Source organism: Rosa rugosa, chromosome 6, assembly GCF_958449725.1.
Source record: "Rosa rugosa chromosome 6, drRosRugo1.1, whole genome shotgun sequence".
Lineage (NCBI taxonomy): Eukaryota > Viridiplantae > Streptophyta > Magnoliopsida > Rosales > Rosaceae > Rosa > Rosa rugosa.
Window position 1 is genome coordinate 30670619 of NC_084825.1, and position 15203 is coordinate 30685821.

General features: G+C 43.9%; 1 protein-coding gene across 14 annotated transcripts; it reads right to left on the reverse strand.

Moving 5' to 3' along the window:
* Positions 1 to 312: 312 nt before the first annotated feature.
* Positions 313 to 6112, reverse strand: LOC133717775 (probable plastid-lipid-associated protein 11, chloroplastic). Of its 14 annotated transcripts, XR_009849934.1 has the most exons (7): positions 5518 to 6112; positions 5204 to 5269; positions 3749 to 3894; positions 3481 to 3668; positions 2383 to 2533; positions 1371 to 1467; positions 313 to 615 (listed from the first exon to the last, which is right to left on the reverse strand). XR_009849934.1 is itself a non-coding variant. In XM_062144505.1 (4 exons), the coding sequence occupies exons 1-3, from the start codon at positions 6060 to 6062 to the stop codon at positions 3795 to 3797; spliced, it is 711 nt and encodes a 236-aa protein (XP_062000489.1). In that variant the 5' UTR covers positions 6063 to 6110; the 3' UTR covers positions 2109 to 2533; positions 3749 to 3794. The 14 variants fall into 14 exon arrangements, 3 of the variants coding, with proteins under 3 accessions (XP_062000489.1, XP_062000490.1, XP_062000492.1); XR_009849935.1 differs by lacking the exons at positions 3481 to 3668; positions 3749 to 3894 and adding an exon at positions 1654 to 1676 and having other exon boundaries at positions 1371 to 1455; positions 5518 to 6110; XR_009849931.1 differs by lacking the exons at positions 3481 to 3668; positions 3749 to 3894 and adding an exon at positions 1654 to 1676 and having other exon boundaries at positions 5518 to 6110.
* Positions 6113 to 15203: the final 9091 nt, after the last annotated feature.

The window sequence follows — 15203 nt, forward strand, 5'->3', positions numbered from 1 at the left end:
GCATGTCCTTACTATCGTCTACCTTTTAGGTGATTCACTTTGTCAAACTGGAATGTATTTGCAATTACCAAACTACTTTTAATTTGGCTAATATTGCTTGTAAAAGAACCTATGAAGTACGCATTCCGATCATTCAACTGCATCGTAAGTGACCAGCATCAGAACATCCTCATTTTCTTAACACTCTAACAGGATGTCATCTATTTAGAAAGACTCCCTAGAACTGAACTCTGAAGGAGATTTAACCTCGTGCTGGTATAATAATAAAACACAACCTTCATTAGTGAGCTTCCACTACTCGAACAAATCAAAGGGAAATGGAAAGATTGAACTCTGATTGAAGCATGTGGGGTAAATGTTCTTTTACAACTAGTGCTACCAAAGACGAATTGGGAAATCATAAACAGGAAAAAGCAAATCTGAAGCCATTAGCAGGTGAATAATTGATGACCCAAAGCCATGGGAACCAATATTTGCACGCTTACTACTTGGTGCTTAATGACACAAAGATCTCCACTTTATATGCTTTTCTGATCTCTGCTTCCAATTCCAGTCCATATATCCTTCATTCCTCTTATATCATCTCTTCACTTTTACTGGGTGGCAGTGTGACTTCTGAGGTGGGATGTTTAACAAGATTATCTTAGCCCTTAAGTTCAACAAGTAACATAAAAGTATGTAATCATGGTAGATAGTAAAAGCATTAGACAGATAGATCGAGGTCAAAATTAATCAATAAATCAATCAATAAATCAAGGAGAAAAGAGGGGGAAGTGATCCAACATATTATACTACAAAGTCTTTGTTCAAGCACTTAACAAACAAATTTACTGTGGATTTAGAAAAGATATTTGAATTTGACTTTCAGTATAAAATTTCGATTTGTTTACCTCAAAGAAATGTCAATACCAATCACAAAGCTGAGAAAGGAAGTAGGATTTTCATTGATTCGGGCTTAGGCTTACAGAGCATCCTCGGGTTATGTATCTCAGCAGCAAGCAAAAGACTTCTTACCTTTATAGCTTATACACTATCAAGTTTAAATTTTGATCAAGCTGTGATCCCAAAAAAGAAGCCTGACTTTAGGATAGTATTGAAAAGAAGAGATGAGGGATCAAGAAGATTCACATAGTTTTAATTTTGATGCAAGAATTTAAAACACATGGTCTTTTTGTTTTTGTTTTTTGGTCAAGATTGTGTTGAACACTAAAAAACATGGTGTTGAACACGAGAAATAAGCATAAAACTCGACGGGAGACAATTGAAAATTGACAGTGCAAAGGAATAATAACATTTGGAGACAAAAAGATGGAAGAAATAGGTTGATTCATAAAGCATTTGCAAAAGATCAAGTACCAAATCTTACACACCTGACCAAGGAATCTCCACAAATTTTCTTTTCAACTCTAAGATCATCATCTTGACATACAGATTCAAATGCGCAGATAATGGGATCTAGATCAACCACTATGTCACAAAAGTAGTTCTGTGTCAAAAAAAATTGATAACCAAAAATGATGGTTTTCAAACCATGGGAAAGATCCTAAACAACAATATGTAGAGAATGCCAGTCTCGAATGAATTAAGGGTCTTAGGCAAACATCATGAGAAAAAGCCAAATATTATAGGTATATCTCAAGGGGAAGGACATACCAAAATGTGATTGTTTTCTCCACCTTCAAATGAACCACCACATGAGGAAGTCAGTGGAGAGAAGACCCAGGACATTACTTGAATTAGTAGGAAGGTAATATTATACAGGAAATTTAGGAGATGATAATCCTAGAATTAGAGTGGAACTACCAAAAATAATGTAGGCATCTCAAGCAATTTCTGTATTCTTTAAGAAAAATATAACAAAAATGAGGTGGAAGAAGGGGGTCTGGATCCATGATTTTGATGTTTTGAAACAGTTATTTATCTTCAGATTTATTATTATTATTATTATTATTTTATCTTTCGGGTACTTGTGTATGTTTCTAGCTTCATTTCTAATTTTATTTGATCAAATAACTTGGCTTCCAAGGCAATAATGAGTCCCCACTTCTATTAGTATATATGACTCTAGCTTAGGCATGTGAAGAAAGATTTCACAGAAAATGGCAGTATGCTTAACAAGAGATTGAACTGTTCATTAACAAAATAATGCATATACTGGTGCATCAGAGTGAAAAGAGGCATAGCTAATATATTTTCATGCACATGTGCATATATGTATGTATATACAAAATATACAAAACAAGTACTAAGCAGCAATTGCTTTGATGAACCACACTATTTTGCACGAATTACAAACCAGAGCTATGCAAATAGATCAGATCTGGAAGACTGGAATATTATGAAAAGGGTACCAAATAATTGGCTTTGAGTAAGCGAACTTACATTACGTCCATCTAAGAGTAACATTGAAGTCAGTGGCGAACATTATCGTCTTCATTCTGTCCAAGCATAGGGAGCACGGTCTACAACCAAATAGTCTTCTCTGATATCCTTCACAACCCGAATCTCGTCATCAAGGTATACAGTTTCAAACCTATAGTAAAACAAGATTCCGTTGAGACCATATAAAATTCAAAAGGAGAAGTTGAAATAAAGAAGCATCTACCCTAATAGCAGCATATCACGAGAAAGAAACAAGAGGGTGGCAGCGGGATCAACATGTGTATGCTCAATACTGCTGCACATGTGTTTGAGAGGGAGACAGAGATGACAAACAAGATTTATATTCTAAATCCAAAACGTATGTTACTAAAATAAATGTAAGAATACATCTCAAAAACCAGTTCTCTTATTGAAGATCCTTCCGTTTGCTTTAAGTTACTCAAAATTGTCAAGAGAATAACCTAATAAATCTGCACACAAGAATTAATCTCAAACAAGCATCTTCGCTATCTACGATAACCATCCAAAAGAGAGGGGGAACAAACATTCCTATGGTACAGCAGGAATCTGTAAGCTGTCAGTATTTGAGGCCCTCGGTGGTTGGTAATGATTTATTCCTAATTGATTGTACTTAATCTCCTCATATGATGGACTTAATTTCCTGTTATGAGGCCGTTATGTGTTGGTTGCCTTATACAAACCTGGTTATTCAGCAGATTTATGATTGCTTCTGCAAGAGAGCTGCAGATTCAACTCATACAGAAATAACAATACCTTGCAACCTTGCTTCTTTCTATTTACCCATTGAAATCTTAAAAAGCAACGCCTGGGATTGGCAATATTATCTACTGACACATAAATATATCTAGCATTTATTAAATATGATGTTTTAATTCAAGGTATCATTTAACCATCTCGAGGCTTCAGTACTACTCTCTTTCTCCGCAACCCAATTGGAGGCAATTTTGTTTATAGGTGAACTCCATAAATTAATCACGGAACTTAAAACAAGGGATTTGAGAAATTTAAGATGAAAAAAAAAAAAAATAGTTTTGGAAAGTGCTTGTGAATAACAATGGGATTCACAAAGTACAGCACCACTTAAGAAGGCTCTACAGTCAGGTTTCCAGCACTTGTCAAAGATGTTGCCTAGAGGAATAAGCAGACCCATTTCAGTAAAATGGATGCCCATAAAAGTCCTCTAACACTATATCTCCAATTAAAAAGGAAGCCCACATCTTTTCCAAAGGAACTCCAAGCCGCACCATAAAACTAGCGAATGAGAACTAAAATAAGAAGATATAGCGAATGAGAACTAAAATAAGAAGATATCAAAAGGGTATGACTATATGAGATGCGTACTCACATTAATTGGTATCCCACCAACAGAAGTCTAGCAAACTTCCTCATCTTCATTCTTTCCAAGTATAGGGAGCACGGTCTACAACCAAATAGTCTCCTCTGATATCCTTTGCAACTCGAATCTCATCATCAAGGTACACAGACTCAAACCTATATAAAACAAGATTCCCTTGATAGCATCGAGACTAAAAGTCTAAAACAGAGACAGAAAAATGAAGCAGCCCCTGCCATAGCATCAAAATAAAAAAATTAAAAATAATAAAAAAGAGGATGCATGCAGGCCCAAGTGTGCAGAGGGTTGTTTGTAAAATGTTTGACAGGAAAAGAGCATAATAAAGATCATGAGGAAGATTTATACAAATAAGAAAGTCATCAACGTAAATTACAGAATACATCTCAAAACCAGTTCCTTAACAAATGATGATTCATTTGATCTTAAATTATCAAAGATAAACATCACGAAGTCTCAGAACATAGCATAGCACGTGAAAATTAATCAAAAAACCAGCACCTTTGCTCCTAAGAATAATTATCCAAAAATAACTTTGCCACACACAGAAATGACCAACTGAATCATAAATGGAAGTCCAATGATCCCATTCCTTAGCGCTTGGAGACAAAATCAACTGAACATAAGATGGGATGATAGCAGTTGAGAATTATTAGAGCAAAGACTGTAGGCTGAGATGGTTAATAATACAGGAATCTAATGCCCTCATATAAACATAAACTTGAGTTATAAAATGTAAATTTTCTGCCAATATAGCAAATTCAGCTCCAGTAGCGTTGAGGAAACGACTCGGTATATTTGAAGTCTCAAAACATGTTAAATGGCACCTTGAACTGAAACATGTGATGTGTAAATGGCAACATGTATTTTTGATGTGCTGGCATATAAATATTGCCTATTAAAACTGTTTCTTTTCTAACTCTCAAGCAAGGTCGCCAATGTATTTTCAGTTCTTTTTTTTTGGTGCTAAAGTTGAACCAGCAGTTTCATTTCAGAGTAATTACAAATGATTTGGAAAAAGCCGGAATGAAAAAGTGAAGTCAGCTAGTTACAGGTAAAGAGGTAGTAAGCCATTCCAGCTCTATGGCCTATTATTGGCACCTGTTGTTCTGTTTCCATTTGTTATATTATGAGATAAAAGTAGCAGAATGTACCTATATCTCTACTCTCACAGAATGCGACCTTGTTAATGAACTCAGAGAGTCTGGATAAAACGACAAGCAACACTAAACATAACTGGCAACATAAGATAACTTAGTCTAGATTGAAAACAAACCTTTGTAACATCATAAACCATGTTCAAAATATACAAAAGTTAATTAAAACAAGTGGAGACAACCATGAATATCAGTGACAAAATAATCCAATCATGAGTGACTTCTATTCTAAAATCTCTACCTACACAGAAATCAGTTGTTCTTAGCTAATTTCACAAAAGAAAGCACTAACCAGCCCTGGCCGAACGGCGGCAATGGAAACTCCCAGCTCTTCCCTCTTAGAACCGCACTCGTAAACCTAAAACAACCAGCATTGTTGATTTATATATTAAGAAACACCATACACATTACTACAGAGCAAAAAAAAAAAAAAAAAAAAGGAGTTCCTAAATTTCCAAACAAGTTTGCTTCTTCAAAATTACACTATATGATGCATCCAAAATTGCATTACAAATCCAAATTCCAATTCCAATTGCACATAACAAATTCATAGTTAAACTTAATCAATCGGAATTAGAGTGAAAACTTCATCAATTTCGAGTCTACCTAAAATTCACTCTCTGCGGCGAAGCGACTTCGATGGTGGAGCGAACAAAGAAGACTCCATCGGGAGGGAAAGTGATGACATTGTTGAGGACCTTCCGGTCAACATCGATGACCTGCAAAACGTCGCCGGCGCGCGTGCCGAACACGGACGCGTTCTGGATGATGAAGAGCTGCTCCTTCTCCGTCGTCCACAGCAGCCTCCACGTGGCGGAGAGGTCGCCGCCGGTGGTGACGGTACCGTTGCCGAGATCGGCCAGGGCGTCGATGGCCTTGATGATGGAGGCGCGTTTGGTGGGGTCGGTCTGGGTCTTGAGGCCGCGGTCCTGGTCGGCGATGAGGGCGAGGAGGTCTTGCTTGGCGAGGCGGGATTGGGCGGTGACGGAGGAGCAGGTGATTTTAGCGGGGCGGGAGGAGGAGGAGGTGGTGTTGGGTTTGAAGGGGATGGAGCGGAAGGGGAGACACGTGGCCATGTGGAGGGAATGGATTAAGGAGAGGAGGAGAGAGTGATGGTGATGGAGAGGTTTGAGGTTCGGAGACTCCTTCATGGCTAGTAGTGTGGTTTTGAGAAGGAACTGGATAATTGGCGGTTGAAAATCAAACTTTGAAAGGTTGAAGATTATTGGGGCCTTTGTGTACGGATGACGAATGATGAATCCCATGCAATCTGGGCTCTTGAGAAAGCCCAATGGATAACAACATGGGTTTAATGTTGCCTCGACTAAACTTGAATCGGATTGAAAAATATAAAATTATCATGTCAATATCACTTATATCAGCAACATTTGAAAATGAACATATTGAGGTGAAAACGATATCCATTCTCCCCAAAAAAAAAAAAAAAAAAAAAAAAGAAGAAGAAGAAGGTGAAAACGCTATCACTCACTTGCTCTTGCTTAAGTCTGGTATATCCGCATTTAGGGTTTCTCCGGCAATGAGTTAAGACAAATATTGCGAGTTTTGTGACATAGACGCCCATCCTCCTACTTTACGTAATACGTATGATCACAATGATGCGATCTTATTATTGGAAAGAGTTGAGAGAGACAGCATTCACAAGAATTTTGTTCATGCATATACATCATCCATACTCCCCATCTCTTTGTTAGAATGTGCGAAACCCAGCATTATTGTTCACTAGCAATGTGCCCGCGTTTCTCACGGGTGATATAATAGAAAATAGATCGACTAAAAAGAACAGTGGTTATTTATTTTTTGGACATAAAAAAGTGGTGGTGGTGGTTTGGCTATTTTTTCAATTTACACTTTTATCTATTTATATTTTATTAACTTAATTTATGACACGTTTACTTACTTGGAATGAAAAATAATCATAAATTGGAGACAATTGGAATGGGAGAAGAACGGAATCGGTATTGATTCCAGAGGAGTTGATTCCTAAAGTCATCTCCCCCCATTCATAATCAAATTCCTGAGTATTCAGGAATCGATTCCTTATAAGGAGGTGAGACCTACACTCATTCTGATTCCTTCATGTGTTAGTAAATGCATGAATACTTTTACCTGGAATCATTCCGATTCCTTTATGTGTTAGTAAACGTAGGAATAGTTTTACCTCGTAATCATTCCCTCCCATTCCAAGTAAGTAAACGTGCCTTTAATAATTATGTTATTGAAGGGTATTATAGGCACTTTAAAATTTTGTGAAGCCCTTTGACACCAATCAAGTAAATGATCAGTATTAGAACAATGCAACTATCTCTGTTGCTACACGAAAATTCACGAGCAAGTTAGATACTTATACAAGCTTCTTTTCACGCGTAATAATTTAAAAATAATACTAGATGAATTAGCTGTTTAGGTATCATCTAGAAATCACTTTAGCTTATTATTAAGGCCCAGTTTGGCCCCGAGATTTAGGCAGCTTAAGCTGCTTATTTATTAATTTAAGTCAGATTGAGTGTTTGGTAAAACAATAGGTTGCTGATTATAATTCAATCTTCCACTTCCCAATATATAATTCACAATCTGCTATATTGCTGCTTCTAGATTAAGAGATTTCAGAAGTTGAGATCAGTTATTAGCTTTATCTATATTGCCTCATCCAATTCCATCAACGTTAATGTCTAAGATTCAGCTGTAGCTAAATCTCGGTTAACGCTGGTTCGAAGGGCGAACCGCTACTTGTGATATTGTTGCTAATGTTCCTGCTGCCTGTCAAATGAAATACAAAGGGCGTCAGAGGGAGACTGCGGTTGGCGGTCTTCTCTTCTCCGATGCCTAGTTAGTCAATGTATTTATGTTGACAGAATAACAATAGGTAAGTAGTAAATGCGTAATTAATGAGGAGAGAGGAGTGAACCTTTTATGGGTAGGGAAGAGGCTGACATCTTCCTTGTTTTCGATGTGGGACTGATATGCTTCACTTCCCAGTTTCTGATGCTTCAGCGAGGCGATCTTGGCGCGGCGCGAGGCGGCGCGTCAGCGGTGAGCCGGGACTCAAGTGATAGCTTGCTTGGCTGTGTTTCCGTAGGTCACACCGTTGGTGGTTGTTGGCACCACTGGCGGTGGTATGTGCGTGGCTCATTATAACTAATTATGCTTGGCAAATGGTTATGTAAGTACAAGTCCCCCAAGTCCCCAGTCAAGGAGGGCAATCTTGGTTGGGGAGTTACCTAGCGGTTTGAAGCGTTACTTCTGCTACACTTGCAAAGACATAATTAGCGTCAGTGCGTTGTCAACCATGGACTTGTTCTTAGTAAACGCTTTATACTCTTTCGGGTGGTCCCTTGCTAGACCCCCCAGGGAGTCCCCCTCTCCTTGGCTAAGATAGACTTTCGTTTGGCCGGTATATTGTCTGGTAAGGGGAGCTGCGCTGAGCAGCGGGTGTTGGGTAGCGAGCCCAATTTTGGATACCCGAGTGGCGGGGGTCAATGTGCCTGATCAGGGCAGTCAAAGACTGTGTTGACGTGTCCCCTTACTCGTCACGGAGGAACAGGGCTTGACTGCAACCCCGCGTGGCAGTCATTGACATTATGAGGCGTTGCCTCGGGAGTCGCCGTTGGAGGAAGTCCCTCTGCTGAAGGTCAGTGGTATGACGCGTTGCGGGAACCTTACCTGCAAGGTGGTGCTGAGCGGAGTTTCTCGCCTTCAAGATGAAAGGGAGAAGTTCCGCTAGCGGTGTTGCGCTTAGCGGAGACTGTCGCTTGCAATATAAAAGTTGAGAAGGTCCGCTAGCGGTGTTGCGCTTAGCGGAGACCGTCTCGCTTGCAAGATGAAAGTTGAAGTGCCGCTAGCGGTGTTGTGCATAGCAGAGACCGTCTCGCTTGTAAGTTGAAAGTTGAGAAGCTCCGCTAGCGGTGTTGCGCTTAGCGGAGACTGTCTCACTTGCAAGATGAAAGGGAGAAGTTTCGCTAGCGGTGCTGCGCTTAGCGGAAACTGTCGCTTGCAAGATGAAAGTTGAGAAGGTCCGCTAGCGGTGTTGCGCTTAGCGGAGACTGTCTCGCTTGCCGATTGGTATGCCTGCTTTTTTTACGGTTACTTCGGATAGACGCTTTGTCTGACAGCGCCCGACACGTGGCTATCATGCATTGGGTTGGTGTGTGGGCTTACGTCTCCTCAGCACGCCCATCTCTTTACCATTAATGCGAGTAATTATTGATTTTGTAACCGAGGCGACGCCTCGGTTAATCCGGATAGTGGGTGCGATTGTGGGGCACGTGTACGGTTCTCGTGTGATGTCGTTTTTCAGCGGACGACCTGGATTTGTTTGATGTTGACATAAAAGAGAGGGAAACCGAGGGGGTTTTGACATCTTCTGCACTTCAAAACCTAACTCGTCGTCTTCGAGCTTTGTTCTCTGAGAGTTTAGGAGTACGTTCTGCAGATCGAGTGAGAGCGTTGTCCTCTAAAGAAAAAGATTCGTCAAAGTGAAGACAGACATCCCTAAGCGCACCAGAGTTCCCATATTTCAGGTTGGTGATCCGAGCCCCGTGTTTATTTGGTTGCTTCTTGTTTCTGTCAGTTGATACTTTTGTTATTCGAAGTAATTGCTGCCATGTTGTTGCGTATCTGAGGGTCTAGGAGGGTTTTGAGGAGTGATTTAGGTGTTTGTGCCACAAGGTTGACTGTTATGGACTTGCTAGATGGTCAAATCTGGGTTTTGAGTGTATATATTTTCTGGGTTTTCTGGGTATGGTTGTTCTTGGTGTTCTTGGCTAAAATCTGATATAGGGATAGTTTAGATCGTTTTGGAATTGACTGACTTGGGTTTTAGGGTGTTTGCGATGGCTAGCGACATAGAGATCTCGAGCAGTGAGGATTCCGGGTCTGACGTGTCGCTCAGCGGTTCAAATAGGATATTTATTGACTCGTTGCGTTCGTCTGCCCCTGCAGGAACCTCACTGTCCGAACTGCTAGACATTGAGCCATTACAAACCATACCCTGGGAAGTAACCATGGCTCAAGGTGGGCGTCCAGAAAGTTCGACGGCAAGGGAGGAAACTGCCGCCCATAAGCGGCGCGAGGAGAGGCTAGCTAGCAATAGTGCGGCTAGCGGTGACGGGGGAGAGGCTGACGGGGGAGAGGCTGGCGGGGAAGAGATAGAGTCAGCCTGGGTTCTTCGTGACAGTACCCCTGTTGATGAGGCGGGGGGTCTGATGACTATGTCGGCCATGAATCGGCTAAAGCGGATGTTTCATCTTCCTGGCGTAGTGAAGTTGCATCCGCCAACGAGGGACGAGAAGGCGTCAATTCTGCAGGCGGGGTACCCAGCCGTTCATGAGGCCATCTTCCGCTAGGGAGTAACGTTTCTGTTACTGCCAAACCTCTAGATTTTGGTTTGCGAGTTCGACCTTGCCTTTGGGAAAATTTGCCCTAATATGTGGAGATTGTTGATGGCGCTCAACTCACTCTAGCGACAATTTCCCCTAATATCTTCCGCAGACGCCTCCAAGGCCTACCACTACAGTTATCACACATGGGCCTCTTCAGAGGAAATGACTGCAAAATGATGTTGTTGAAGGTGATGAGGAGGATGACGCGGAGACCATCGGGGCCCGCCAACAGAAGAGGGCAAAACAGGCATCGCAGCCAGTGACTGTGGCCGTCGCCGGGGAGGTGCCGCTGAGCGGCCTGGACTCGTTTGCTGCTTATGCGGAGTTTCTGACCGATCCCGAGTGGGAGTTTCTGTTCCATCTCTGAGAACGGCTCGGGTTCGGCGGGATGGTATGCCTGACGGCCCTCCAACAGTCGTCGTTTAGCTCGGCCTTCGGGCACCTATCTGTTGGGCTTCACGAGTTGTTCATGGCGGCATCGAAGTTATCTCCCGCTGAGCAGCAGCTGAGGGAGGAAGTTGAGGGCCTCCGAAAGGAGTTGGAGGAGACATCCAAGAACCTGGCGGACATCGAGCGCCAACTGTCCAAGGCGGAGTGTGACTTGGTGGATGTGCGGGGCAAGCTGAATGTTGCTATCGCCCGGGACTTGGAGCAGAACAACAAGGTGGCCAATCTAAAGCAAGACGTGGCCTTACTGCAAGAGCATGTGGCGGCAAAGGGTAGGCATTGTGAGACCCTTCAGCGGGAGTTTGCCAAGAAAATCGCTGAGCTGAAGAAGCTGGAAAGAGAGGTTGCCCGACTGGGAGTTGAGAGAAGTCGGGCAGATGTCGCCGCTGTGGAGGCTCACAAGCGGCCTCCAGAGTTCAAGCACACCCTGACTGAGGCGGCGAAGGCTGGTGCCGCCACCAATTTCGACATGTTGGATAAGAAGGGTGTCATTGATTGGAGTAAAGCGGGTCCGCCAACTGGGTCGGCGAGCCAGCAGGAAGCGCCTGCAAGTGGGCCAACTGCTGAGCAGCCAGAGGGTGCTCGTTCCGGTAGTGGTGAAAGTTGTGATCGTCCTGTGGAATGTCCCCCACGGACTCCAGTTGCTACTGCCTCCGATGTGTCTCGTGCCAATTTCTTGGCGGATGGCACCATGGTGACGCCGAGCCCTACCGCTCCTGGTTCCGATCAGACGAGCCGCTTGGTCATCTAACAGCCGCCAGTTGATGGTGAAGATGTTGCTGCGGCTCCAGACAATCCCTGAGGACTGCCCTAGCTCTTTAGCTCTTGCTCCTCTCTTTCTTTTTTTTTGCCGCTGAGGCATTTTGCCATATGTAACCTTGACAATATTTTTGGGCAGGAAGTCCCGACCCTAAATATATGAAGTATCGTTATTTGTCTTTGAAATTATGCTAAGTGTGGGATTGTTGCTGATAACATGATTGTGTTGTTTGAATGTTTAGTATATCGCTAGAGTTCTGACTTGTGCTTTTGTTAATCAATGAAACATTAAAAGAATTAAAATTGTTCCAAGTGCACGATGTAGCGGACGTTGTCCGCTGACTGTTGTTGGCGTTGCCAGTTAACTTGTGCCATGGAGAACAATGGTTTGAATAATTCCTCGTTTCACTGATAGCTGAGAGATCAGCGTTTACAAAATAGGGGTTGTACCCGTTAGGTAGCTTCCCTTAGCTAAATATTGAACAAAAATTTAGCTACGTCAAGATGCTCTTGGGTAGAGGCATGACTATTTGTAATAATACCGAAGGTGTTCGGTATTCCAAGGGTGGGTCGTTGTGACGCCATTCTTGTCCATTAAGTAGAAGGTGCCGGGGCTGACGACTTCCACTATTTTGTATGGTCCTTCCCAAGTGGGACGGAGTGCCGTTGGCGGTGGAATGACTTCCTTCATAACTCAGTCCCCAAGTTGGAGGTTCTGGGCTTTGACTCTGGCGTTATAGAAACGCGATACTCGTTGCTTGTTTTGCAAATTGTGCAAATGGGCCTTGTGCCGCCTTTCCTCGAGGAGATCCTTGTCGAGGCTGATGCCCTCGTTGTTGGTCTCGGAGCAGTAGCCCTCGACCCTAGCGGTGGGTTGGGTGACCTCGATGGGTAGGACGGCCTCAGTCCCGAACATCATACAAAACGGTGTTTCACCGTTAGCGAATGTTGGGGTTGTCCTGATGGCCCACAGAACCTCTGGTAGCTTCTCCGCTCATAAACCCTTGGCATCATCGAGTTTCTTTTTGAGCAGTTTCTTGATTATCTTGTTTGCCGCTTCAACCTGTACGTTGGTTTGGGGGTGAGTGACAGATGCAAAGCTCAACTTGGTGCCTAGGTTGGCGGTAAAACATATGATCTCTTTGTTGTTGAACTGTGTTCCGTTGTCTGTGATGATTGTATGGGGGACGCCGTAGCGGCAATAGATGTTCTTGCAGAGGAAGTGAGTTACCTTGGCGGTAGTTATTGCTGTCAGCGGCTCCGCCTCTATCCATTTGCTGTTGTAGTCTATGGCGACAATGATGTATTTGAACTGACCCCTAGCAGTTGGGAATTTGCCAAGTAGGTCTAGGCCCCAAGTACAATGAATCCATGGGCCGATAATTATCGAAAGGGGCTCTACCGGGGCATGGGGAGGTTAGCGTACTGTTAACACTTGTGGCAAGACTTGGAAACCTTTCTGGCGTCGTCGCCGAGCTTGGGCCAGAAGTAGCCTTGTCGCATGGTGCGATTGGCCAGAGACCTGGCGCCTGAGTGGTTTCCACATTCTCCGGCGTGTATCATTGCAAGAACGACTTTTCCTTCTTCTAGGGTCAGGCACCGGAGGTTGGGATGGGTGAACCCTTGGCGGTAAAGCTTGCCATTCTGGATGTTATAGCGGGTTGCCCTCTGCTTAAGTTGCCTTGCTTCGACCTTGTCGGTTGGCAGTGTTCCATTGCGCTTGTATTCGATTATTTCATCCATCCAACTGGGGTTCACCTCAATGTTGAAGATTTCCGCTAGGGTTTTGGTGATGCTTGGCTTGTCAAGGTACTCCACCCTTGTGTCCGTTGGACTTTGGTGTGGTTGAGCAGTTGCTAGTCTTGCCACTGAATCAGCCTTGGCGTTCTTTTCTCTGGGGATATGTGTGATGGTGTGGAATTTGAATTTCCTGAGGAGCGTTTTGACGTATCCCAAGTATGCCGCTAACTGTTGGTCTTTGGCCTGGAAGCTGTCGTTGACCTAGTTGACAACTAGCTGGGAGTCGCTGAATATGTTGACGTTGTCAGCACCTGAGTCGATGGCGAGGAGTAGGCCTGCAATGAGCGGTTCATATTCCGCCATGTTTTTTAAGGCTGTGAAATTGAATTTCAACGCGTATTCCACGTTCAGTCCTCCTGGCCTTGTCAGGATAACGTCGGCGCTGCATGCCTTGGCGCAGACGCAGACATCCACATGGAGGTTCCAGTCGGACTGTTGCTTGGGCGCTGGTTCCTCAGCGGTTATCGTTGCCGTGTTGGCCTCTTCTGCCTTGAGGTTGGGTTCATCCTGACGCTCAGTGAGCTTAGGGATGAAGTCCGCCACCGCCTGGCCTTTAATAGCGGTTCTTGGCTTGTAGTCAATGTCGAACTCGCTAAGCTCGATGGCCCACTTGCTGAGGTGCCCAGAGTGTTCAGGGTTCTGCATTACTTGCTTCAGTGGTTGATTCGTCAAGACATGAATTGTGTGGGCCTGGAAGTATTGGCGAAGGCGTCTAGCGGCGACAATTAGTGCGAGAGCGAGCTGCTCCAGATGGGTATATCTTGTTTCCGCCCCGTTCATGCCTCTGCCAGCGTAGAATACTGGGAGCTCATCCAGTCCTTCTCACGGTACAATGGCGCAGCTTACCGCTGATGGCGATACCGCTAGGTAGATGTAGAGTATCTCCCCTTGTACAGGAATTGAGAGAAGTGGGACTGCCACTAAGTACTCCTTCAAGCTCTGGAATGCCGCCTCACAGTTTGGGGTCCAGTCAATTACCGTCTTGTGGGTCCTCTTCATAACCTTGAAGAATGGGAGACATCTATCGATGAGCCTGGAGATGAACCGAGAAAGGGCGGTTAGCTTGCCCTGGAGGCTTTGAACGTGCACTTTCCACACCGGAGACTTCATGTTGAGGATGGCTTGCATCTTGTTAGGGTTAGCCTCTATGCCTCGTTCACTGACGATGTATCCCAAGAACTTGCTAGCGGTGACGCCAAAGAAACACTTTTCCGGGTTAAGGCGCATACCGTAGGCCAAGAGAATGGCAAATATGATGCGGAAGTTTGCCACGTGTCCGCTGGCCTTGATGCTCTTGACCAGCATATCTTCCACGTAGACTTCTATTATTTTACCGAGATGTTCAGCGAACATGGCGTTCATCAACCGCTGGTATGTTGCCCCAACATTCTTCAATCTGAAAGGCATGACATTGTAGCAGTATAGGCCCTTGTCGGTTGTGAATGTGGTGCACTCTTGGTCGCCGGGGTCATCTTGATTTGATTGTATCCAGAGAAGGCGTCCATCATGCTGAGTAATTCATGTCCCGCTGTGGCATCCACCAGTTGGTCAATGCGGGGTAACGGGAAACTATCTTTGGGGCATGCCTTGTTGAGACCCTTGAAGTCTACACACATCCGCCACTTTCCGCTAGGTTTCTTAACCATGACCAAGTTGGAAATCCACTGGGGATAATTGACTTGGCGGATGAACCCGATGCCCTGGAGTTTGGCGACCTCTTCCTCTATTGCACGATATCTTTCTTCGTCAAAGGCCCTTCGCCTCTGCTTCACAGGATACAAAGACGGTTTGATGCTCAATTTGTGCGTGATGATCTCGGGTGAGATGCTCAGCATATCAGCTTAATACCATGCAAAGACGGCGGCGTTATCTCACAAAAATTGAGTG